The sequence below is a fragment of the Xyrauchen texanus genome, chromosome 12, assembly GCF_025860055.1.
Source record: "Xyrauchen texanus isolate HMW12.3.18 chromosome 12, RBS_HiC_50CHRs, whole genome shotgun sequence".
NCBI classification, from domain to species: Eukaryota; Metazoa; Chordata; class Actinopteri; order Cypriniformes; family Catostomidae; genus Xyrauchen; species Xyrauchen texanus.
Genome location: NC_068287.1, coordinates 30531505 through 30558971, shown reverse-complemented (window position 1 = coordinate 30558971; position 27467 = coordinate 30531505). Strand labels below are relative to the sequence as shown.

General features: G+C 39.4%; 2 protein-coding genes across 3 annotated transcripts; one reads left to right on the top strand and one right to left on the bottom strand.

Annotated features, from left to right (window-relative positions):
• Positions 1–2673: 2673 nt before the first annotated feature.
• Positions 2674–6712, bottom strand: LOC127653080 (uncharacterized). The gene is made up of 2 exons (XM_052139592.1): positions 6253–6712; positions 2674–3003 (listed from the first exon to the last, which is right to left on the bottom strand). The coding sequence occupies exons 1-2, from the start codon at positions 6643–6645 to the stop codon at positions 3001–3003; spliced, it is 396 nt and encodes a 131-aa protein (XP_051995552.1). The 5' UTR covers positions 6646–6712; the 3' UTR covers positions 2674–3000.
• Positions 6713–12313: 5601 nt separating this feature from the next.
• On the top strand, positions 12314–27464 carry flr (fleer). 2 transcript variants are annotated; one of them, XM_052139558.1, is made up of 19 exons: positions 12314–12490; positions 12632–12697; positions 12954–13163; positions 16864–16920; positions 17083–17218; positions 17479–17583; positions 17717–17845; positions 18172–18221; positions 20274–20426; positions 21409–21474; positions 22114–22167; positions 22279–22332; positions 22611–22687; positions 23027–23237; positions 25070–25141; positions 25262–25365; positions 25642–25720; positions 26422–26551; positions 26854–27464. In XM_052139558.1, exons 1-19 carry the CDS (start codon positions 12437–12439, stop codon positions 26988–26990), a joined length of 1944 nt encoding a protein of 647 aa, XP_051995518.1. In that variant the 5' UTR covers positions 12314–12436; the 3' UTR covers positions 26991–27464. The 2 variants fall into 2 exon arrangements, with proteins under 2 accessions (XP_051995518.1, XP_051995517.1); XM_052139557.1 differs by having other exon boundaries at positions 22279–22344.
• Positions 27465–27467: the final 3 nt, after the last annotated feature.

The following is a 27467-nucleotide window of genomic DNA, read 5'->3' as shown; positions in this document are numbered from 1 at the left end:
ATGCCAGCTGTGTCAGGCTTACAGATTCGGCAAATAAAATACAGCCCTGGCTCAAAAAAAGATGATTACAACGACTGCCATTATGTAACCCAAAATGGCAGCAGGGAGCCTGGTCATCGCTTGTGGGGTGAAAGAAGGGAATGATTCTTGGGACTCACAGGTCCAGAGGGGCCTACAACAATTAGTGTTGATGTAAGATCCAGTGGTTTACCAAACAAGTCATATTAAACCTGTATAACTTTGTTTCTTCTGTAGAACACAAAAAGAGATGTTTTTTTTTGCAGAATTAACTCAGTCACCATTCATTTTCATTGTGTGGAAAAAAGATTCAATGAATATGAATGACCATCATATTTCTCCCCCAGTGGCATTGGCAACCTGGTCAAAGAATCATGTTACAATAGCTACAATTTTGCAAAATTATATTTATATGGCCTGTTGTACATAACACAGCAATTTCCTGGTAAAATGAACACTAGAGACGCTAAAACAGCAATTACTTTTATCCCCTTTCACTCAAATCACGAGTAAAACAGCAGATTATCAGTTCATAAACACTTTTCACTCTCTTCCTCACACAGTGCAATCTTGTTACATATAACACCTTAACTATAGTGCATGACTAATTTTAACGTTTGCATAACATAATCAACTACATTTACAAGCTTGTTCAAGTGTGATCAAATTGCACAATAGCTCAACTGATAGAGCATTGCATTTGTGTTGTAAAGGACTACGTACATGCCCTGAAGAGTACACAACTTGAAACGTGAGCCAAAAGTGTCATAGAAGCACCACAAAATGACATGTTTCCATCTGAGATTTTGTTTTTCACATCACATTGCTTTTTCTGACACTATTGTTTTGGTTTATGTTGAAGGTTTAGGGTAGGGAGGTTGGTTTTGTTGATTTAAAACCTCATCTGTATGGGAGAACATTTCACTTGCTTTTAGCACCACACAGTGGACATTTCACTTCGGAACTGTACTGAGACGTGTAATGAAACACATAATTTTATTTTGCAAAAATGTCACAGCCATGCAATGCTCCTTGCATGAGAGAAGGCACTTGATGTCAGAAGCACCCAGCCCCTTGAGACATAGAGAAAGATAAAAAAATAAATCCACACAGCCACCGTGCAACACTCTTGTCATTTGTAAAATCTATAAATAGGTGGCTTCAGTCCAGTAATTTTCAAGTTTAAATAAAATTTAAGGTGTACAAAGTACTATTTTTTCTTTTCAAATGTAATTTAGAAAAAAAAAAAAAAAGTATGCACTCGAGTAAAGTACAAATCCCCAAAAATAACATTTACTCAATTCATTTACACTCCTGATTCTGAGCTTAGGAAAAGATTCTGAACATGTCAAAATGAGCAAATAAACAACATTAAACCAAACAGAAATAATATTCATTAAATAAATATTCTGAAATATTTAAACATATTCTATAGAAATATTAAGAAATCCACCAGAACACTTTGTAGGATTTATTTTTAGGGAAAAAAGATGATGGGCCCATAAAAGTGTATAATCAAGGGGCCCAGAGTTTCTAGTGACAGCGCTGGTGAGGAGTCATGTCTTTGCAGCAACAGGCTTACAGAGCCCTGGAAACATCAAATTCAGGGCTTTCATTTAAAAAGAAGTATTCATCTCTAAAACCGTCCTGAACCTTACTCATAGACCATTTGAGAGCTAAACAGTGCTTCTGTTAAATTGAAAACAGTTCGAGCAGAGAATTGTGCTGCTGTCCCCTTGAGTCCCAGTCCCTTGAATCTATTTACCTGAAGCGCTAAAAATGCCAGCACCGGATCTGTCTGGGAGTTTTGTTCAGAGGATCAGTTGACACTCCTGAGGCCAACCGGCATTTTAATGAAATACCTGAAAAGTTAATTTGCAACTCTCTTCTCTCTCCTTTCTCAGTCATTAATTACAGCACCACAGGCAGAGGGGCTTTAAAGCACTGTTTAAAATGGAAATCTTTAAACAAAGGGGTTGACAGAAAATTTGGTTGGACTGAAAAATTGGGACTTCTCATGCATAATTGATGCAACACGTTCCTAATTTGCTGTTTCACTTGGAGAGGTTAATGATTTGCTTTGCAATGTGTCTCAACTCCACCTTTCTGAAATTCTGATAGCACATTTATTAGCACGACATGCACCCACCATTTTATTTTTATTTTTTTTAGATCTTAATGGATTTTAAAAACTGGTAACCTTGGCTGCAGAATTTGTGGTAATTTCATCTTCAGTGTAATTAGTTTTCATGGAAGTAACTTGAAACCCTTGTGGACATGCAAGATAATGAAGAAGAAGTTTTCATCTTCCTTGCACAAGGTTTCAGGGTCATAAGCACTTGTATATTTCTTATTATTTCAATGATATAGTTTTACAGAGTGCCATTTAAGGTCCCAGACATAACAAAATCAGTAACAAGTCATTTGTTCCTCCTCTCTCAGTCAACAGGAGTTACTTGGCTGCAGTTTGTAATCCAAAGCTCAGCCTTAAATCTTCTTATGAGAAGAGAGCATGGCGGATCATCTTGCTTGGGTAGGGACTGTTTCCTCAAAACTCATTTCACTTGTGGCTAAAACAGAAAATGGCATTTGTCCACCCTATAAAATTTGCCATCTCATTTATTTTAATAGTGCCATTCAGTGACCAGGTGCTTTTTTCCCCTCCCAATCAACCCCTGTCACATTGGTCTTGTACTCCTGTCAATCAAGTCCAGCAATTTTTCCTCTGACCACTATTTTGTAATTTTTTTTTTTTTTGTCAAGAAGTAATTTCAGCACATTACAGAGGGATCTTCTAGAATATCATATTGTAACGCTACTGTAAGGATGACAGGAAGCAAGACTCCGAGACACGGTAAGCCTTTTAATTTGCCTTTCTAGTCACACAGTATTACAATGTCTCTGTATTCGAACGCTGAGTTCGTTGTCGATCTCTCTTCCCCCTGCTCTGCGGCTGCTGGCTTTTTATCCGCTCTCCTCGCTCTACTGCAATTAGAGACAGGTGTTAGACATAATTTAGCCCAGGTGTGAGCGCCCTTACCGCTTTTCTCTCCCGGACGGGCGCTTGACCATGCCCCCGCTGCCACATACCCCCACCGCCCGACTCAGGCCGGGCGTCATCCGACCTGCCTACCACTCCCCCATTTCTGGAGAGGAAGTCGGCGGCAGCCATCTGCACCCCGGTCTGTGGACCACCTTGAACTTAAAAGGCTGGAGGGCCAGATACCAACGGGTGATCCGGGCGTTAGTATCTTTCATGCGGTGGAGCCACTGCAGTGGGGCATGATCCGAGCAGAAGGTGAAGGCCCGCCCCAGCAGGTAGTACCGGAGGGTGAGGACCGCCCACTTGATGGCCAGACACTCCTTCTCCACGGTGCTGTACTTAGTCTCCCTTAAGGAGAGCTTTGGCTAATGTACAGCACCGGGCTCCTCTCCCTCCACCAGCTGCGAGAGTACGGCCCCCAGCCCTCTGTCTGAAGCGTCCGTCTGCAATACAAAAGGAGAGAGAAGTCAGGTGCATGCAAAAGCGGCCCCCACAAAGTGCAGCTTTGATCTGCGTGAACGCCTGTTGGCACTGCTCTGACCATTGGACCGGATCTGGAGCCCCTTTTTAGTGAGGTCAGTCAGCGGGCTGGTGACGTCCGAATAATTAGGCACAAATCTTCTGTAATAGCCAGCCAGCCCCAGGAACTGCCTCACCCCTTTTTGGTCTTAGGTCTAGGGCAAGTCGCAATCGCCGCGGTCTTATCAATTTGGGGACGCACCTGGCCATGACCCAAGTGGAACCCCAGATACCGTACCTCCACACGCCCAACCGCGCACTTCTTGGGGTTTGCTGTGAGCCCCGCCCGCCGCAGCGATCTCAGGACGGCCCTCAGATGTTGCATGTGCCGCTGCCAATCATTGCTATAAATGATAATGTCATCTAAATAGGCAGCGGCGTACGCGGTGTGCGGTCTGAGGATCCGATCCATGAGTCGCTGAAACGTGGCTGGTGCCCCAAACAAACCGAAAGGAAGCGTCACAAATTGGTGTAATCCAAACGGCGTGGTGAAGGCTGTTTTCTCACGGGACATTGGTGTCAAGGGGATCTGCCAATAACCCTTTGTTAAATCCAAGGTCGAATAAAATCGAGCAGTTCATCAACCCGGGGCATTGGGTACGCGTCAAATTTAGACACCGCGTTGACTTTTCTGTAATCCACACAGAATCGAACAGACCCATCACTCTTGGGAACAAGAACAACCGGGCTGGACCAATCACTGTGGGATTCCTCTATTACGCCCATATCAAGCATCGCATCTAATTCTTCCCGTACGATTTTCTTTTTATGTTCGGGTAAGCGATAGGGGCGGCAACGCACCACCGCGCCCGGCTCGGTCTCGATGTGGTGCTGTATGAGGTTTGTACGGCCCGGTAGAGGGGAAAATACGCCCGCAAATTCCTTCTGTAATTCAGAAACCTCTGTGAGCTGCCGCGGCGAAAGTTGGTCCCCACAAGTAACCGGAGTGTTGGGATTGTAGTTTTTGTTTATCTCCGGTCCGAGCTCCGCCCTCTCCGGAACTACCGTGGCCAACGTCACAGAGGCCGCCTCCTCCCTCCATAATTTCAGGAGGTTGAGGTGATAAATTTGACGCGCGCCCCCTCTATCGGTACATTTAACCTCATAATCGAGATCCCCCACTCGTCGTGTGACCTCAAAGGGTCCTTGCCACTTGGCGAGTAATTTAGAGCTCGATGTTGGGAGTAATACGAGTACCTTGTCTCCCGGTGCAAATTCCGTAGCCGAGCACCCCTGTTATACAGCCGGCGTTGGCGTTCTTGAGCTTGGAGCAAATTCTCCTGTGTTAGTCGCCCCAGTGTGTGGAGTTTTGCTCTAAGATCGAGAACGAACTGAATTTCATTTTTACTATTAGAAGGTCCCTCCTCCCACGCCGCGGATGACGTCAAGGACACCGCGGGGCGTCGCCCGTACAGCAGCTCAAACGGGAGAACCCGGTGGAGGCTTGCGGGACCTCTCGTACTGCAAACAACAGGGGTCTAGCCACTTATCCCAATTTCTAGCGTCATCGTGTACGAATTTACGAATCATGTTCTTGAGCGTTTTATTAAATCGTTCCACTAGGCCATCTGTCTGAGGATGGTAAACGCTAGTGCGAATCGATTTGATGCCCAAGAGCTCATAAAGTTCGCGAAGTGTCCGTGACATAAAAGTCGTGCCTTGATCGGTGAGGATTTCTTTCGGAATCCCTACCCGGGAGATTATCTTGAAGAGTGCCCCTGCAACACTACGTGCGGAGATGTTGCTCAGAGGCACTGCTTCCGGATATCGCGTCGCGTAATCCACCAGGACTAACACGAAGCGATGTCCGCGTGCTGACCGTTCTAATGGCCCGACGAGGTCCATCCCAATTCTTTCGAAGGGGACCTCGATTAATGGTAGAGGGCGCAACGGCGCTTTTGGGGTGGCCGGTGGGTTTACCAGCTGACATTCACGGCACGCCGCACACCACCTGCGGACGTCACCGCCCATGCCCGGCCAATAGAAACGGGCTATTAGACGGAGAAGTGTTTTCCGTTCCCCTAGGTGACCGGCCATGGGATTATAGTGAGCCGCCTGGAAAACCATTTCCCGGCGGCTCCGTGGAATCAATAATTGTGTTACTTCCTCCTTTGTTTGGGCGTCCTGCGTCACCCTGTATAACCGATCTTTAATAAGCGAAAAATACGGATATGAAACGGCGACACCCGGCCGGAGATGTTGACCATCGATTACTCTCACTTGGTCAAAGGCGTGCTTAAGGGTTTCATCCCGCGACTGCTCCAAGGGGAAGTCCCCCTCCGAGAATTCACGGAGAGGAGGAGCGTCCACCTCGCCCCTTCCCACGTCACTCGGAGCAGCAGAGGACGGCCCTGGCTCCGCCTCCCCCGCCAAAGCATCGCACATCACACACCCCTTCACTTTCACGCAGGACCCATCCGCACAAACTCCCTCCAATAACTTTCTAAAATTCGGCCAATCCGTACCCAAAATTAGCGGATGGGTGAGGCGGGAACTAACCGCTGCCTCCACACTATGTTTTTCTCCCCGGAATTTGATCGCCAGAGTCACCACGGGATACTTGTGAATATCCCCATGCACACACCTCACCCTCACCAGTTTAGCTGAGCCCAGAGCCCCGGGTTGCAGCCGGTATCCAACAAAGCTTGGTATGTACCCCCCTGGATTCTTACCGGAATCCGGTACGCTCCAGCCCGATCGGGGGCAGCCTGCGGAACATCGGAGACCCGCACCACTGCCCCTATTTCCATCAGCGGACACTGATCCCGGAAGTGGTCCGGGTCTCCGCACCTCCAGCAGACCGGCCCAGGCGCTGCGGCCGCACCCGTGCTGGCGGGTGCCCCCACCTGAGGAGGAGAGCGGCTGAAGGACGGGGAAGGGCTAGGCGGGTGTTCCCAAGGCCGGGAAGCTGGTCTCACAAACGCTCCGCGCCTGCGGGGGGCAGGAACGGACCCTGGGGAGAGAGCAGAGCGAGAGGGAAGAGGGGAGGGAAAAAAAACAGGGGAAGACACAGGGGAAGGGGAGACAGAGAGAGAGGGCTCATCCGCCCTGGGAATCGCCGCCATGTGGTCCTCCGCGAGTCGGACGGCTTCCTCCAGCGACGCCGGGCGGTGGCACTGGACCCACTCGGCCGTCTTCGGGGCAAACGCTGGACAAACTGCTCCAGTACCACCTGGTCGACTAGCTCCTCGGCGTCGCGGTCCGCGCGAGCAGCCACCTCCGACAGGCATCACGGAGCCGCTGGGCGAACGCAAACGGGCGGTCGGATTTATCGAGCTTCAAGGCCCGGAAGAGCTGGTGACTTTCTTCCGGGCTCCGACCAACCCGTTGCAAGATGGCTTTCCTCAGATCGGGGTAAGCCAGGAGGCTTGTTGCCGGCAGCTGTTGCGCCGCGAGTTGTGCTTCCCGGACAGGAGAGGGACTAGACGGGCTGCCCACTGGTCTTGGGGCCACCCCAAATTTCCGCCGTTCGTTCAAACAAGTCGATGAACGCTTCTGGGTCATCTGCCGGCCCCATCTTCTGTAACGCGGGTGGGGGCAATGTGGCGCGGGTGTCCGGGGTCGCGGCTGCGGCTGGAGCGGCCTCCTGGCTGAGGAGGCTCCGGATGGCGTGCCGGTCCTCTGCTTGAGCCCGCATGATTTCGAAGAAGCGACGATCCTGGTCTTGCCGGAGCTCAAGCAGGGATTGTTGGTGGCTCTGATGGAGTGTAGCGAGGGACTGGAGGACTTCCGCCAGCTGGGAGGACTCTACGGGGCGATTCTGTTCCATCCTTTGGAAGACAGGTGTTCCTAATAATGTCCCGGGTTTCGGCACCAGTGTAACGCTACTGTAAGGATGACAGGAAGCAAGACTCCGAGACACGGTAAGCCTTTTAATTTGCCTTTCTAGTCACACAGTATTACAATGTCTCTGTATTCGAACGCTGAGTTCGTTGTCGATCTCTCTTCCCCCTGCTCTGCGGCTGCTGGCTTTTTATCCGCTCTCCTCGCTCTACTGCAATTAGAGACAGGTGTTAGACATAATTTAGCCCAGGTGTGAGCGCCCTTACCGCTTTTCTCTCCCGGACGGGCGCTTGACCACGCCCCCGCTGCCACACATATATTGTCTGGAAAATAAATAAATACAATTTCATGGAGAAGTGAAATGCTGGATGGCAGATTTTTTGCATTGATCGTCAGTCCTGTTTGAATCAGCAGTGGAGGAGGTGAGTATTATGACACCCAGTGAATTGCATTCTTCTGCCCAAACAGGCCTTGAAAGTAGCCTGGGAATAGATATCCCGAAGGAGGCTGCAGGGAGCTGTACAGCTTGATGATAAAACAATGCAGGGCTCAAACAGTGTAATCTGAATAATATTCTTGTGAATAACATTGACAAACACTCATTTGACCAAAATAAAAGTGATCAACCCTCTTTTTATGTGTGGTCATGTTTGACTAGTTTAAATCTTATGAATCTTAAAATGAATATTCCGGGTTTAATACAAGTTAAAGTCAATTGACAGCATTTGTGTTATAATGTTGATTACCACCCCATATATATATAAATTCCAACAGCAAGTGAAAATAAAATATATAAGAAGCACCTCTCTTAAAATGTGGTGCGAGATGCTGAGAAGCAAGGATAACACAAGGACATGGATATAATGAAAGCATGCACAGAATAAAAAAATACAAACATCACTCCTTTATGCAGAAATCAAATTATGTCTTAAGTCACACACTGAAACTAAGGAGTGTATGCAACAGATGGAATTTATTATAGCTTACATGAGGCTGCAAGAGAAATTAAGCCTTTAATTACCATGCTCATCAAATTAAATGCATAAATACACAATAAAATAAACACAATTGATTGTGTTCTTGAAATGTTCTTAGCTTTTACATAATTAGTTTACACCTGTATGAGTCATTGATCATTATGAGAGCTGTAAAATCCAAATATCACTACACTGACATTCATGCTTATTTGAAAATACTCAAACAGACTTAATTCCAAGTACAGGGTTAATAATATTGGCAATAAAATGCAATGCTCTTATGCTGAATACCAAAGACATGTTTAAAATTATCCCTTTGTTTAGGAGAGATGCAAGGTATAGGCTAAAAAATGAAGTCAGTCCTGTGGTTACAGCTGTGTCTGTTATTTTTTGCAATGTTAGTTATGAGCAAGGCCCTCACATTTTAAATTGCTACTTTCAGATATAGCCCAAACCACAGAGGGGGACCTTCAGCATTTTAAGCATGTTGTTTATTACCTGTTTCCCAGCAACATGCAGTAACAAGATGGCAAGGGACTGAGAAGCTCAAGGAAAACAAATCTAAACAAATCTACATCCTGTCAGGAGCATTCCAGCTCCGTACCAAAGTTCAGGACGTTTAGGATCCAAGAGTCTTCTTCTTAATGACCCTTCTGCGCACTGGACTGGTAGGGTTAGCATTGGCATTGGCCAAAACATTGGCCCTCTCTGTCTTCAGTTCATCAATGAAGGTTTCTAGAGGTACAAACTTCTCGGTCAGTTCACCAAGATGTGTTTTCAGGGCATTGAACTCCTTGTACAAATCATCCAAAGCCTCAGAGAGAGGCTGAATCCTGAGAAACATCAATGAAAGAAAGAAATTAAGAATTTAAGAGAAATGAACATGGTAAAGAAGAATGGTTCTTGTCTGATTTACTTGAGGACCCAAATTTTACATTGAACATTGAGTGGCAATCTAACACAATACCAAAAGCCAATAATTATCTGTACAAAACACATTGTGGTTAGAACAAAACCTTTTTATCATTGTTGCAAGTGAACATAGTTGTGTTGTTTCATACATGGTTTTTGAGGCTGAGGGCTTGTCACACAACCTATTCATGTGAAATCTACAGTATCTACATAAGAATTTGTGCCAAAATACTGCAGATTTTGATTGGACACTGGTGATTATGTTACTGATGGCATACTGTAGTGCCCCGAGGAATATGTTGATGACTACATTTCCAAATCATTTGGAGCCAGGAAGTTTCCAAATTTTGCGAAGTTTCCAGCTTTATTAAATGTTCTGCTCTGAAAAGAACGCAATCCACATGCATTTGACATAGCTGCAGATACCATAACAATAACAACTTTCTGTCCTTGCTGTTTTATGTCTGTGTGAAAAAAAATGGTTGAATTTTGAAATCTGATGTTACACCCCTGCAGAAATGAACACCATATGTTGTGTTTTGGATGCTGATGCACTGGTGTCCTAAGGTAAAGAACTCAAGCATTTATTTTTTTTTTGACTTTTTTAACTAGCTTAACCAGCAAAATATCTTTGGTTAACCAGCTTCATCCAGAAATGCTAATGCTGCTCGACCAGCTTGACTGACACCAAAACAGATTTAACCAAAATGGGAATTCAAGTTATTCTTTTCAGCTGAACATTGTAACACTGAACCTGGAGTAGTCAGGAAGCAAGGACTGGTGGTCATTCTGTAGGAGTCCCTTTATTTGGTTCAGGATATCAAACCTCCAATCATCCAGGACCTGAGTCAGGTTTGCAACTCCTCGCATGTTTACTTTCTCTGCTGAGGACCCAAAAAGCAATATCACTGAAGGTTCTGTTTTTACTGCATGCTACAGCTGTAATGTAGCCTACTTAATATTCAGGTTCAGAGAAACTAAAAACATTAAGCCATATATCGAAACATACCAGTGAGAACATATAAAGAATGTTTTGTTAAACAAAAATAAATCAGCTCACCACCATCACGGTAGTTCCACTCTTCTTTTGCAGGGCGTCTCCTCTGACCACAGACTAGAGCCATAGCCACGGTCAGGAATAATACACTCACCCTGAAGCTCATTATGGTTCCTTCTTTCGTCTGCACAAGTACTACTAGAAAATCTGTATGTGTTAAACTTCACTATAAATATTTTATAAGTCTGCCATAAATAAATGGAAATGTTCACTATTCAAGCCTTTTCCTCAACTCCACAAGGCAGCTGATGTGCATATTTGCTAAGAGATAAATCAAGCCTTGTGCTACTAAACTTGCTATTAATCTTAATCCTAACAAAAATATTGATGTTTCAGGACACAGGAATCTGTGCTGACTTGCTTGAGAGCTGTGAGTAAATTCAAGATTTTTCTGTGTTGCATGATAGCTACATTTTTCAGACATTGTGTATGTAAAACTAAAACTTAAATCACAATTAAAAAGTACAAACAGGAAAATGATTAAGAAATATTAAGAGATTAACTAAATTGTACAGTTAGAATTGTAACTGTATAGGATAAATTATTATTAATATATTGAACACCCTATTTTTCATATGCAAGAAAATATGCAATCTTTTCACTAACTAAAATGTCACAATTACAATCAAATAAAAACAATATATTCAGGTGGAATGAAACAGAAGTTTGTAGCTCTAAATATCCATGCTAACATACATACCGTTCAGAGAGTTTGACAGGATATGCGTTCTTTACTGTCCTTTTGTGGTTCTGTGCCTTGTTATCCACCAAACAGAGCTACACCACCCTTCTACATGAAGCGCCTGTCCCAACTAAAAAACACTCCCTCCTTTGACAAAACATTCTCTCATCCAACTAACTATCACACACATCTTTTACAAAATGGCTTGTATGAGCAAGCCCCTTGTTTGCATTTTCCCTGAGGTCCAAAGAGTTCTTTAAGAATAATTTACTGACTGTTAGGACACTGTGTCATGATTTATTAACCTCATGATTTATTAACCATTAAACAGGCCATGTGCACCAAAATATACATGCTCTTTGGTTTCTTATAGTGGGTTATCACCCAATTTTGTTATCATTTATCATTGGGTCTGTTTTGAGTATGTGGGTCACGTGACTTATTTGCTGTGATCATTAAGTCAGCTTGACCTAAAACCAACATGGCCACCTATGGTGCAGGACGTGCTGACTATGTGAAAATTAATTATATATTAATCTTACTTTTCTTCAGTAAAAAACAAAACAACTAACAAAACAATATAACTGCTTAGTTTAATTGTGATTATTGTCTTAAGAAAGTGGAAGAAGATGCGGAAGAAGAAAATTAAGTCATTGTTCATGCTGTTATTTAGCATATTTTGAAGTGTGAGATCAGTTGCCAGCTTGAGGGAAGAAAAGGGTTAATCCACAATATTACACATACACATTTATAAAACTTACACATGTCATACAAGTGTATGGCATGTTTTAAAATAAGAGGGGAAGTCAGAAACTCATAATTTAATTACTTAAACATTGATGACTTTTACTTGTTTGTACCTAATAGGGTAACGTATCCTGGTAGATACAACTCAGAAAATCCAAAATATATCAAAAATTCCTTGGGATATGTTTTCCTTAAGTCCAAATGATATAAAAAGTGACTTGAAACTATTTTTTTGCCAATCATTTTCCACTCTTGCCTGTTTATGGGTTAAAAAAGTAATTGTTTTATTACATAGAAATGTTAAAATGCACATTTACAAGCGCAATTTTAATTAAAATATTAATATACTTGTGAATTGTGTTGTCATTTGCCACGCTGGGTGTGATTATTAATTTCTTGTTAAAACTTTTAACGTGAAATTACGGGTAAAATAAAACTACAGTAATGATTAATAAAAGAATCAAGAAACGTAATATTGCACTTGTATTTAATACTGATAAATAAATGTATTTCATCATCAGCTGCAGAGACAAGGGATACATTATCATTACGTCACATCCGCTTCTGGCGCCGTTGCTAAGCGACCAGACGGTTGCGTTGTGTCTGTGAAAACATTAATAGAGTGTTGAATCTACAACTTTATAATTTTGTCGTTTTTGTATATGGGATAAAGCTATATTTGGCGGTAGGGTTCGGTCATGACGCTAACAACGATCAAAGACGGCGAATACACGGCCACCGTGTATAAAATGGTGAGTTATTAGCTGCTCAAGCTAACAGGCTAGGTTAGTAGTCATCGGTGAGATATGCTGCAGTCTTGCGTTTTTAGCAAAACAATTCAACTAACATTCGTCATGGGACTGTTTACTAATCGTTATTATTATTTTTGTAAGATCAAAGAGGGGCGCTATGGAGACGCAATTCATGTTCTGAGCAAAGAACATCAGAAACACACAAAAGTAAGTAGACAGCAACAAACTAGATGTTTTATTCACATGTAATAAATAAAAACACGTTCTGGGATCATTTTCGTTCTGTTATTCGAAAAAAAAGCAGATGTATAAAAAACTAATATAAATATATTTTGTACCCACCAAATTAATTAATCCGTATTTGCTGTGTAAAGTATGATGTATAAAGATGTTTTGACTTAAGGTTGCATTATATCTGTTCAAATGCAAAATTTTACATTCTGAAATCTCTATTTTTCTCTAGTCAAGGGCTGCGCTCTCGCTCATAGGTTATTGCTACTATCACATGCAAGAATTCACTAATGCAGCAGAGTGCTATGAACAGCTGACACAGCTTCACCCAGAGGTGGAAGACTACAAACTCTACTATGCCCAGTCCCTTTACGGAGCGTGTGCCTTCCCAGAGGCCATGAAAGCTACATTCCTGCTGGACAGCACTACAAGTCATACTAAGGTGCCTACTCATTAATATCTGTACATCATATGTCTTTGATATCTGTAATATTGTTTAGAAAGTAATTGATAAAATTATTTTGGTTAAGTGGGTGTTATTTATCAAGGACCAAGTATGGCAAAATCATAAATTAAGAAATGTATTTGCAAATAAATATAAAAAAATAAAAAAGTACATAGAAATTAATAAATACAGCATTTTATAAATGTAACATAAAATAGTATATTTATACTTTTATACTTTTATTTCCTTATTTATTTATTAATATATTTTTTGATTTAAAAATGTATTTTTCCACATGTATTTATTTATTATAATATATAATACATAAATAGTATTGTGCCAACATATTCATTTATTTAATTCCAAAAATAAAATTTTCTCTCTCTCTCTCTCTCTCTCTCTCTCTCTCTCTCTCTCTATATATATATATATATATATATATATATATATATATATATATATATATATAAAATCAAATTAATGACTTGGACCGAATAATAATGAAAAGCAGCCAATACTGTTTATTAAGCATCCCAGAGTGAAACCTCAAGAAGTTGGTTGAGAAAATGTCAAGAGTACATTTCTGCAAATTCTGGTCAGTGTTTTTACAGTTTTTTTTTTTAACTGTAAGACCAATGTCTTTGAAGTCCATCCTGGATTAATTGCAGATGTTCACATACGTGCAATTGTCCTTGTTAACTGGCTGATGAAGGCTTTTGTTGGCAATTGTTAGTCTATACATTCTATTTCAAGATCGTAGTCCATCAACAGACCGAGGTGATGCAGGCAGAGATCAGGGATGTGAAACGCAGTTCAAGCTGGCCAATAATTTCGGTGAGGTTCGGTGTGGTCCATCCTAAATCCAAGGTTCAGACAATGGCATATGAAGTATCCCATGTCTTATGGTTAGAGTTGGCATCAGTTAATCATCTGAAGCCCATCATAATAGACTGAAGTGATGTTTGGCTGGCACCGGCTGCATTTAGTCATCATCATTTAGCGAGTCCAACACAAAGCAGGAATGTTGTTTGATCCAGCCAGTTCTGGTGACCTCAGGATAGGAGTCCCGAAGTTGAGACAGGGAAACAAATCAAATAATATATAAGCATAGATGCCATTCAATTTATTGCAGAGATATAAATCATGATCAATGTTTCTGGTTCTGGCAGACTAAACTAAAGCAGCCTAATTGTGGGTTGGAGGATAAATTAGGTGTATGCCTGGCTAAATAGATGAGTGTTTAGTCTAGACAAACTGAGTGAGTGTGTCTGAGTCCCGAACAGTGTTAGGGAGACTATTCCATAGTTTAGGAGCCAAATATGAAAAGGATCTTCCTCCTTTTGTGGATTTTGATATTCTAGGAACTATTAACAGGCCAGAGTTTTGTGATCGTAATGAACATGATGGAATATAGCGTGGTAGAAGGTCACTTAAGTACTGTGGAGCTAGACCATTCAATGCTTTGTATGTAGTTAACAGAATTTTAAAATGAATACGGAATTTAACAGGTAGCCAATGTAACGATGATAAAATGGGGCTAATATGATCATATTTCTTGGTTCTCATTAGCACTCTGGCTGCTGCATTTTGAACCAATTGAAGTTGAAGATGCTAAAATATAATATAGTTTGAATTTATTTATGATTTGTTTTTAGTCACAACATAATTCACATATTTCCATTTCTATTATTCCATAGTTTTGATGACTTTACTATTATTGCAAAATGTGAAGAAGAAAAACTAAATAATAATAAAGAATGAATCAGTGACCCCAAACTTTTAAACACCAGTGTATATATTTTCACAATTATTTATTTACACATTTAGAGGTATATTTCACAATTTCTAAATGCAAGTCCATGTCCATCTGTGGCTATACTGTATTTCTGTATAAGTCTGTAGTTTCGCATTAAATGTTTCAACAAAAATATGTAATTGCGGTCTCTAAGCTTCAGTCAGGAGAACTCTGAGACTGCTATGGCTGAAGTACTGAAGAACTATTATTAACAATTACACATTTGCGTGTTTGTCTTTTTGTTCAAGATTCTAATTAAAATATTATTTATATTCTCAACCCGGTTCTCGCCTCCTCCTTTCCATTAATCCCTTTACACTGGTGCCGAAACACGAGAAGGAGGAGGGATGCACTGTAGTGGATTTCTGGCCGCTACATCCACCCAAAAGGAGCAGCCGCGGCTATCCGCCGGATGACAGAGGAGCCTGGCTGCCTGGAAGCGGAGGAATGTCCGCCGACAGCGAGGGGTGGAGAGGCTCCCAACCAACTGCCTGGAGCGGTTAACGCTGCCAGGGGCAGGGGAGACCCCTACCATCCACCAAAAACGTGGCGGGGTGTTCCGTCTACCAGGGGCCGGAGGACTACTTCTGATCCACCCGGGGAGGCGTGGCTGTCATCCGCTAGAGGGTGGAGTAGTGGGCGAGGACCAAGCTACGTGTATCAGTGTGGTGGTGGTGTAGTGGTCTAAGCACATAACTGGTAATCTGGTAATCAGAAGGACGCTGGTTCTAGCCCCACAGCCACCATCATTGTGTCCTTGAGCACTTAACTCCAGGTTGCTCCAGGGGGATTGTCCCTGTAATGAGGGCTCTGTAAGTCGCTTTGGATAAAAGTGTCTGCCAAATGCATAAAAATGTAAAAAAATCAGAGAAACGGCTAGGAAGTGTTTTTTTCTTCTCCCTCCTCTCTCTCTCCCATTGCCGCTACGCGTTGGCCTTTCCCTCTCTTTTAAATTTTACTTTGGTTTTTAGGGGGTACTGCACTGTTACAGGGAGTACCCCCTGTTTTTTTTTTTATTATTGTTGCTTCTCTCTTTAAAATTTTACTTTGGTTTTTAGGGGGTACTGCACTGTTACAGGGAGTACCCCCTGTGTTTTTAATTATCGTTGTTCCCCTCCACCTGTCCCCTCCCAGATTCAGGAAGGTGGGAATGACCTACCGGCAGATGGCAGCCCAGGGGGTACGTCATGCCGGGGGCTCCCCGGCCTGAGAGAATGAGGGAGGAATGTGGCAGGGCGGGCCGGGTCGTGATGCTGTACACCCGGCCCCAATCATTTCTTGCCTCCTCCTTTCCATTAATCCCTTTACAATATAATATATAAATGTAGAAATATATCATGCCGGGGGCTCCCCGGCCTGAGAGAATGAGGGAGGAATGTGGCAGGGCGGGCCGGGTCGTGATGCTGTACACCCGGCCCCAATCAGGCTAATCAAGCCTCCGAGAGGGATAAAGGCCCACCCGGGATGGCAGTGCAAGAGAGAGAGTGATTTACGGACAGCTGTCCGACACCTTTGTGTGTTTGTCTTTTTGTTTAAGTTTCTTGCCTCCTCCTTTCCATTAATCCCTTTACAATATAATATATAAATGTAGAAATACATTTATAAATATATAAACAAGGAAATAAATAAATAAGGAAACAAAAGTATAAATTCTAATTTGTCACATTCAAAAAATATATAAATATATTTATTTGTATGTACACCTTTTCATTTTGTAAATTGATTTGCATATTATTTCTTTATTTTAAAAGTTATGTATTATTTATCTGGTCCTCAATAGTTGTTTGGATATATGATATGATTTATTTAATTTAGCAAGTCCCAGCAAAAGCATATTTCAAATTCCTAACATTTAATGCCTGTGTTTTTGTAAATATATTTATTTGTCCTGTTTCAAAATAGATGATCAAACTGCAAGCTGCTATCAAATATGGGGAAGAGGACTTTTCAGGTGCAAAGGTAACCATTTTTTTTCTCAATAAACAAGCAGCTCTTTGGACATACTTTAAAATATCCAGTAAGAACTCTGTGGCACATGTGGAAAATTAATCACCATCTGACCAAAGAATGCAGCAGGAATTACTGTTTATTCTGATGGAACTTTTAATTTTGCATCTCCAGACTCTAATTGAGCAGTTGCCTCAGGAGGATCCAGACTATGATGTTGATCTTGGTTGTTTGCTTTATAAGGAGGGAGAGTATGATGAAGCTTGCAAAAAGTTTATGTCCTCTATGAATGTACTGGGTTACCAGCCAGGTGAGCATGTGCTTCACTGGTTTACTTGAACTATAACCATGTGGTGTGTGTGCCTGCGTGCGTGCATGTGTGGTTGAGCTTAATAGACAAAACAGAAGAAAACAAATTGCCAGTAGTAACAAACATCACAATGACTGGTTGACCACACTTCCTGAAGGAAGTCATTTAGATTTTTATAGAAACTGATGTGTTTTTTTTTTGGGTGGAATGTTTATTAAACTTGCTGAGCCAGGTGGTGTATTATTTTTTTTCTGTTACAGATCTGGCATACAACATAGCACTTTGTTACTACAGTTTAAAGCAGTACGCTTCAGCACTCAAATATATTGCAGAAATCATTGAGCGTGGAATCAGAGAGCATCCAGGTATATGTAGCTGAAAGTCTTGTAGGTGTTATAAGGTGAACTGTGTTGTACGATGAATATCAATGCATAATGACTGGCATCTTTGTAGTGCCAATGCTTTTGATATGTTTAAAACGTATTCCTGTTTCGATAGAACTCAGTATCGGCATGACAACAGAAGGCATTGATGTAAGAAGTGTTGGCAACACCCTTGTCTTGCATGAAACCGCTTTGATCGAAGCTTTTAATCTGAAAGCAGCTATTGAATACCAGCTGAAGAACTGTGAGTACAAATAAAGAGGCTGACCTGATGTTTGCACTAAGAAGAATTCCTTTCACACTTTTAGATGTGCTCTCAGTATATTCATGTCTCATAATAAACCACAAATCCATTAAAAGAATATGTGGCCTCTCCGGATTCAAAGTGGCATTTGCATTTAGCATGAGGTCTGCAGTAGTGTTTTGCTTAGTGTCTCTGTGTAATTGTAATTCAGCCTGGGGTGATACACTGCTCTGTTCTGTCTGTCTTGTGTAGCGGTTACTATTAAACTTGAGGAAATGCAAATTCAGCTTAGTGATATTGGCCCCATATATCGGTCTTTTTTGCAGATGCTGCAGCACAGGAGGCACTGACTGATATGCCCCCCAGATCAGAGGAGGTACTCAAACTGCTTTAAAAATATATTTTACATCACCACTATGTAGCACATGACTGTTTTTTTCCAATTCTAGCAGTACCTTAAAGGGATAGTTCATCCAAAAATGAAAATTCTTTCATCATTTACTCACACTAATGCCATTCCAGATGTGTATGACTTTCTGTCTTCTGCTGAACACAAACAAAGATTTTTAGAAGAGTATTTAAGTGAATAGGTACCACAATGTTGAAGCTCCAAAAGGACATAAAGGCGTCATAAATGTAATCCATAAGACTCCAGTGGATAAATCCATATCTTCAGAGGTTATACAAAGAGTGGGTGAGACACAGATAAATGTTTACTATCAGTTTTCAATTTCACATTCTTCTTCTTTTGTTTTTGGTGAATCACACTCTTCATGCATATCACCACCTATTAAGCAGGGAGGAGAATTTATGGTAAAAACAAAAAAAATGTATCTGTTTCTCACCCACACTTGTCATATCGCTTCTGAAGAGTCTTATGGATTACTTTTTATGCTGCCTTTATGTGCATTTTGGAGCTTCAAAATGTTGTTACCCATTCACTTAAATTGTAAGGACATATAGAGTTGAGATATTCTTCTAAAAATCTTTGTTCGTTTTCAACAGAAGAAAGAAAGTAATTTTTCTGCGATGGCATGAGGGTGAGTAAATAATTAGAGAATTTTCATTTTTGGGTTAACTATCCTTTTAAATTGATACTCAACTAAAAAAAATATAATTCAGTTATCATTATCAAATCTGTGAGACTTCCTGGGAACACAAAAAGTGATGTTAGGTAGAACGTTAGCCTCAGTCACCTTTCACTTTCGTTGTATGGAAAAATTATGCAATGAAAGTGAATGGTGACTGAGGCTAACACTCTACCTTAACATCCCTTTTTGTGTTCCACAGAAGAAGAAAAAGTTATACAGGTTTAGAACAATATGGTTGTGATTAAATTATGACAGAATTATTATTTTTGGCTGAACTTTCCCTTTAAGTCAGATTTGAATTCAGTCTTTTATATATTTCTGTTGCAATGAAAAAACAAAGGCTGCCAGATATTACGAGATGCCTGTCAAGAGAATATCTTCCTTATTAGTTATGCTGTGTGATCCGAGCATGTTCACTCTTGCAGGATACCTTCTTATGAATTAATCTCATAGGCATGCCAATTCACATTTTTTATCCAATATTGACAGACCATGTGCAATCATTTTCACAAGAAGTTTAATTCTGTCAAAACCTTCTTGTCACACTTTAATAACGGAAAGGTTCTTGTTATTCTGGTGGAGGTTTAATCCATTTGTACTGGGGTTTGCATTGTATAACCAATAAGCCCACACTTGCTGGCTGGAATAATGGTGGGCTGCAGAGACATGTCTTTGTGCTAGTTTGTTCTGGCACCTACAAAAAGTTAATGAGTCTAAACATTGATCCGTCTTACATAAGCATTCATTAAATACACTTTTCCTGTATGAAAGGCATTTTTAAATGCTGCTTCTGTAGCTAGGGCCAGGGCAAGAAATGTACCAGATTGTAATAAGAATGCAGCGTGTTACGCAAAGAAATATTAACAAGGGATGTCATTTAGTTTTACTTGAAAAAGAGCATATCAAAATAACATTTCTAAATAACAGAGGTTAATTTAACAAATGTGCAATGCAGTTTCACTATTAGAATGTAGTTAGATCACCCACTGTTCTGTGTTTTTAGTTTATCCAGAGAAGGAATTATGCAGAGCACATTACATTTCTATTATAGAATGTACTAGCGAATGTAGCTATCTACTGCCCTCTAGTGAAACAGAATGTCACAGTGGTGATTTACCATCAGTAAATGTGATTTCACAGATTGTGGTTTAGTAGCATTTATCTTTTTATTATATTTAGGACTTTTAATCTCTTTATATGAATACAAAAAACTTTCAAATTTGGAATTTGGTCTGTATTCTAATCAGTTAAAGGCAATCAGCCACAGAAATGATGATTATGTCTGCTGTAATCCAATGTATGGTTTTCTTAACTTTTTTTTCTCCCAATATATTTAGGAATTGGATCCAGTCACCCTTCACAACCAGGCCTTAATGAATATGGACTCCAAGCCTACTGAGGGGTTTGAGAAGTTTGCTTTTCTCCTTCAGCAAAATCCCTTCCCTCCTGTTACTTTTGGCAACTTACTTTTGCTCTACTGTAAATACGAGGTGAGTTTACTTCACTCTTAACTGTTATAAAGTGACATAGTTTTGACCTGAAGTCCCAAAATTTAAGATATCTCTTTGAAAGCAGAATAGAATGTTTTTCTTGAGTTTTCTCGAACTCCTAAGCTATAATACAGGGATGCACCAATATAAACAATTTTGATAGAGACCGATTTTAACAAAACCTTTAGGCCGATAACATTACCGATATTTTGCAACTTAGGCTAACTTAATTTGTCATCAGATCACTACTTAAAATCATTACTTAGAAATGCTTGTATGGCTCCAGACTCAAGAGGTACAAGAGCTTTTTCACTGTTCTAACAATAAATAATAGAGCCACAGTGAACGATACATAAAAGATAAAAAAGATACAAAAACTTATACAAAATATAATAACATGATGATTGATATGAAAAAAAGGTTATTTTGTACTTTTAAAACCGTTTTGCACTTCTGTTTTTGCCGTTTAAAATGCAGCCTTTCAAGGTTAGTTATAATAGCACAAAGCAATATTGCAATTTCTATCTTAATTCAGTCAATCATGCAACATTAATGGATATCATACTGATAACTCAGAAATTAAAGTCTGCTTGTTTCAAAGCATTTTGGATGGTTTCTCTCATCATGTAGCCTATTGGGAATTGCCGCCTTCACAACTGTCACATCCATTTATGGCATTTTGTTCTCCATTAAAATAATACAGAATAAAAATTAAATATAATTTTTTTTTTTGAAGTGCTAACCCTTCTAGATATTTTAGAGTTTTTACAACATGTGTAAAATTCAACCATCCCTTTATCATGTCAGCGTTTTCCGACATGCCGACGGTTTTAATTTGGTCATAAATTGGCCTATAAATATTGGCAACCGATACTTCGGTACACCCCTACTATGATGGCAATGGCTTACTAATCTTTAAAAACACTTTCATTTATTGCTTTAATTAGGGCTGTTTTTCTTTTTTTGTTGATGTTGTCTGTAGTACTTTGACCTTGCTGCAGATGTTCTGGCTGAAAATGCCCATCTCACATACAAGTTTCTCACACCGGTAAGTCCAAACTTGATATCATGTTTGTTAAACATATTTGATTTATTATGCATTTTACACTCCGTACGTATGTACATGCACTTTAAAGGTTTGATTTCAGTTGGACTAAAACAATAATTTATCTTTTTAAAATTTCATGTAAACACATTAGTCCGACTGAAATTACCAATCCAATTTTTATGAAGTCGGACTAAAAGACCTTGATTAAGCAACTGTAGCTCATTCGTCCTCCATGTATTCACATTAATCAGACCACAACTGACCTCTCTTTGTGCACATACACCCCCAAAAGGCAAATTTGACATCCTCTCCTAAAATATTGAGTTATGCATTGGTTCATGTATGCTTTAGATTTGGCTTGAACATTGTGTTCTAACTACTGTCAGATTTATAAAAATGCCATCATGTTGATACAAGTCTTAAACTATACTATTTAGTGTCCCAGATAGTTGTTCAATAATATCTTCACTGATGAATTCCTCTGGCCATAATGCATTTCAAGTAATAATACATCAGCTGATAATTATAGAGATGTCCTATTCATATTGACATATAAATCAAATCTGACTACATGTTTCAGATTCAGACATTTATTTGCATCAAGAAATTAGGGCTAACGTTTTGTTCTCATTTTTATAGTACCTCTATGAGTTCCTGGATGCCATGATCACATGTCAGACAGCACCTGAGGAGGTAAGCTGTCTTAACACTAAAGCATGAATGAGTTTACTGAGTTGACAAGTACCTAGTGATGTATCTAGAGCATTTGTTTTTGAATGACAGTGCCTTTTTTATCTGACATAGGCCTTTCGAAAATTTGAGGAAACTGCTGGAAAACTGACCGAGCAGTTACGCAAGGTTACAAAACAGGTTACATTCTGGCATTTTGCCTTTTCACTGCCTCCATGCATACTTGTATCAAGTATTTGTCTCTGAGTGTGTAAAAGATTTGTATTATTCTTTGCATATATTCACTATATTATCATTATTATTACATTTTATGCATTCGCAAAAGTCCTTATTTTTTAAATTAACACCATAACTTAACAGATATATTTTATGTAATAGTGTAACACAATGCAAATATGAACCTGAATTGTCTAACTAAAATGCCACATTTATTTGTTTCCTGTAAGGTGCAAGACGCAAGGCACAACCGGGATGAAGAATCCTTAAAAAAATATGTCCAAGACTATGATGAAGTTCTTGAGAGGTAAATATATGATTAGTTATGTTGTGGCAACATTGTTGTAATTTCTGTTCATTATTTCATTAATGTAATTGCATGTGAAATGGTCACCAATGTAAATTATTTTTAGTTCTTAATAATATTATTTCTTAACAGATACATAGCTAAATTACATTTAGAAAGTTTTTTCATGATATTGTGTTTGTGACAGTTACCCAAGCAAGCCACTAATAATGCAGTAGTTATGCTAGTTTATATAAGCAGGATTTGTAAACTTGAGGTTTCGTTTTTTGACAGTTTAATCAAGATGAATACCAAAAAGGTGCGTTTTTAGCTAATGCCCTATGTTTTTTTCTTTTGAAGATACATTCCTGTATTAATGGCACAAGCCAAAATCTACTGGAACCGTGAGAACTACAGCATGGTAGAAAAGATCTTCCACAAGTCACTGGAGTTCTGCAATGAGCATGACACTTGGAAACTTAATGTTGCTCATGTGCTCTTCATGCAAGATAACAAATATAAAGAAGCCATTGGGTTTTATGAGCCCATAGTTAAGAAGCATTATGAGAACGTAAGTTTGATAGTATTGAAGGTTCATTTGTTTCATGTCCTCTGTCATATTAGTTTTTCTGATCATTTTAACTGTAAATGTATTTTGAGCCCTATTTAAATGCCAATATCCTTTCATTTTGGGCTGTGTCGATACAAACAAATATTGATATATCGGGATACTTTTTCTCATGATATTTTATCGATATTTATATTAAACTATTTGTGTATTCATATTATGTAAACACCCAACAAAGTTGGTACACTATTACTTCCAAATCAATTTAATGAGCTCACCAAGAGACAAAAACTTGATGTTTCGTTTTCTCAATTAGAGAAAACAAAATTTTGCACTAGGTATATTTAGTAACTGGCTGGTAAATGTTTACGTTTCACTGACCAGTATGTAGTATATTGATGTATTATTCCACTGCGAGATCCTTTCACTGCACGTTAAGAGTAAAAGTCGTTCCAAAGATGAGATCCACATGATACATTTGTCATTGAATAATGTCTCTTTTCATACCCTTTATGTTCTTTACAGACAATTGTTGATCAAAAATAACTAAATTAATATTTAATTCTAATCATGCATGGCACAGATGAGATAAAGCCATTAGAGTCCTCTCTTGTTAACATGCATGTATTTACAGATGCTCTTTACAGAAATGCTGGTTTTCTTAAAGAGACAGTACTGGTTTTAGCACATTCAACAAATCAATCTAAATACTTGTAATTAGTATAAATTATGCAATTAAACAATACAAATGTAAAAAAATTATATTTGAAATACAATATCTTAGTTATTGATCGAATAAATTAATTTGTTCATTTTTAAAAAGACAGAATGTAACCATAATGATGAAAAACAAATAAAATATTATTAGTAATAATTATATTTTCATAATGTACCAAGTTAGAAGGTCCCCTGTATTATTAACAGCATTACCTGGGAGAGAATTTCATAAGCAAAAGGGACATTATATCTGAAATATACCCATATGAGTCTATATCGAATCGGAATTTAATCGAATTGGGAAATCTGTTTCAAGTCCCTGCCCTATGATATCTCAATGTATCGTAATATATAGAATTGTGACGTGTATTGCAATACGTTTTGCATTGTGAGGTGCCACGTGTTACCCAGCCTTACTTTTATTATTATCGTGTCCAAGTTTAACTCTTACAAATGACAGAAAAATTTATTTGAGTGGTGAGAGAGAGGAGACAGGGATGGGAACATGAACCAAGCCAGACTTGAACCCAGGTCTCCAATGAGCATAACAGCTCAAAATGTCTGAATACTCACTCTGACCACTAGTATTTACCATAACAGTGGGTTCTAAATGTTGTTTTGATACATAATAAGATTAGATGGAGCTCAAGAGTAAGCTAAAATTTGCATTTAATATTTGATGTCTCATGGGTAGATTTTGTATAAGACATTTCATGCATTTAAAATAGCCCGAACTAAATGCAGATTACAGTTACACCGATCCCCCCCCTGCTGGGGGGGGCCAGCTTTACAGGAAATGGTTTGCATACATTTATTGGTTGTGATAAGAGGGATGGTATTGGTTGAAGTATTTGGCAGACATTATATCACAAATCTAAACATTTTACATAAAAAGTGTTCTTTGCTCCTTTGCTTGCTAGCTGGAACAGTGTAACATTCAAGAGTGTCCCTGCAAAACAAAACCCTCGGTAAAATGATCTGTGACTCTTCGAGTCTTGCTGCGTGTATGCATGGGGTTTTACTGCATGGTGTTTTGTTTGTTTTTTTACTTCATTTTACAATTCCCGGCTTTTATTAGAATCCTTGCAAACAATTAACGGTCACATTTTGTTCTGTAGATCCTCAATGTCAGTGCAATTGTTCTTGCTAATCTGTGCGTGTCATACATCATGACCAGCCAAAATGAAGAGGTAAAAGATTTAGTTTAATACAAATATATAACTGTAATCAATGAATGTAGTACTAGTAACCTTTATTTCATTGCATTTCTTGCTTCTCTATTTTTCTTTTACTTGCTTGTGTGTATAAAGGCAGAGGAACTGATGAGGAAGATAGAGAAAGAAGAGGAGCAGATCTCTTATGATGACCCAGACAAAAAGATTTTTCATCTGTGTATAGTCAACCTTGTAATAGGGTACGTTCAACATAATTACAATAAATTGCGTTAATACACCCCATTAGCACAATACTTATAAGGATTTGATAGTTGATCTTGTATCTATAGACATTGTTTCATTTTCCTCTTTTCTTTGTTTACAATTAAACACAAAATATAATAAAGATGACATACTGAGAGCCTGCACATATTTTGTCCAAAGATAAAAGAAAATGAGGTTCTCTATGTCTTTAATTTTAGAGAAATTATGTACACAATTTAAATGACGTATTACATACACCTAATTTTTTACAGGACTTTGTATTGTGCTAAAGGGAACTATGACTTTGGCATTTCTCGTGTCATAAAGAGTCTGGAGCCATACAACAAGAAGGTAAACGATATTTCATTTGAATATAACCAATATATTTATTGGATGTTTTTTAATAAATTGTTTTGTGGGTTAGGACATCCTGCATTTTCAGATTGGTTACCAAGATTTTCAGCATGTTATTTTTAATTTTTTTTTGTCTGTCCAAAAATATCTATTAGAGTTGTAACCAGCTGTGTAAACAGTGTTACTTAAAGACCTCAGCATTCTTGCTCTCATGTCTTTTACTGCACTTCCTTCTGGCTTTGGACCCCTTTGACTCTAGATTCTTCTGAACTACAACATCAAATAGTATAAAACTTTTAGAGCTGGTAATGTCAAATCTAAGGTCGCTGTTTAAAAACATAAGCATGCCTTGTATGGAGTGGTGGTGGCGTAGTGGCTAAAGCACAGGGCTGTTAATCAGAAGGTCACAGGTTCTAACCCCACGGCCACCACCATTGTGTCCTTGAGCAAGGCACTTAACTCCAGGTTGCTCCGGGGGGATTGTCCCTGTAATAATTGCACTGTAAGTCGCTTTGGTTAAAAGCGTCTGCCAAATGCATAAATGTAAATGTTGTAAACACATTGAGATTCCAATGGTGGCAAGGTCGCTTTTGTATCGACTGATATTTGCCGGTCTTTCATAACTGTCATATGCTATTTCCTTGTGATATTACAGAGTATTTTGTGCTTGGAATGACACTGACATCTTGTGTTTTCAGCTCGGAACAGACACGTGGTTCTATGCTAAAAGATGTTTCCTCTCACTGCTGGAAAATATGGCCAAACACATGATCATGCTCAGAGATTCAGTGGTGCAAGAGTGCATTCAGTTCCTGGAGCATTGTGAATGTAAGTGTATATATATTCACTAAAGAGACAGCTTGCTATAAAGATGGTCTGATATCACAAATAGTCCCTTTAAAACTGGTGCCATATTTTGTTTCAGATCTGGCACAATTGTCAATACGAGGCTTTAATTTTCCAGTAATATGCTACGTAGCAAACTCCAATCTAGTGATTACCATTCCGCTGTTGTTTTAATTGTTTAATTTGGTAGGGATTAATGGCTATTTTTTAAAAGCTGTCACTAATTAAATTTAAATCCTGATGTTTTCAATGGGACTAACGACTTTTTATACCCTCCCCTCAAGTGTATGGGAAAGATGTTCTTGCCATCATAGAGCAGCCTCTGGAAGAGAACCGCATGCACATCGGCAAGAACACTGTCACGTATGAATCACGCCTGATTAAAGCTCTCTTCTATGAAGTCACAGGATGGAATGATTAATCCTTAATGGAAATGTTTGCAAAACTTCATTTATCTATATTAGAACAGGGTTTTGGGCAAATATTAAGCACAGACCAGAATTTTCTCAGTAGCATTTTAATGAATATGTCATTAAACTAAAATTCGAAGAGTCAAGTTTTTATGGATTGGTGGTTGTTTGACTAATAAGATACATGGCGTTTAGTCTGTACTTTCTGAGCAGCTTTTGAGAGATCATGCTGCTTTTTTGGGCTGAAATCAAACGTGCATTTAAAGAATGCATTTTCTATAATAAGGAACCCATAGGGGTCTGCTACTTTCAAAACTTTGTTACACTGAGAGAAAATATTCAGCAAAGACAGGCATTTTAATTTTAAAACTTGGCTTTGTTTGTCCGAAAATAATAAAACATGCCCCAATTCAACAACAGCATAATGTTAATTGCCTCAAACAACTCTATATGTAATAAATAATGTAATAAACAAACAGAACTTCATG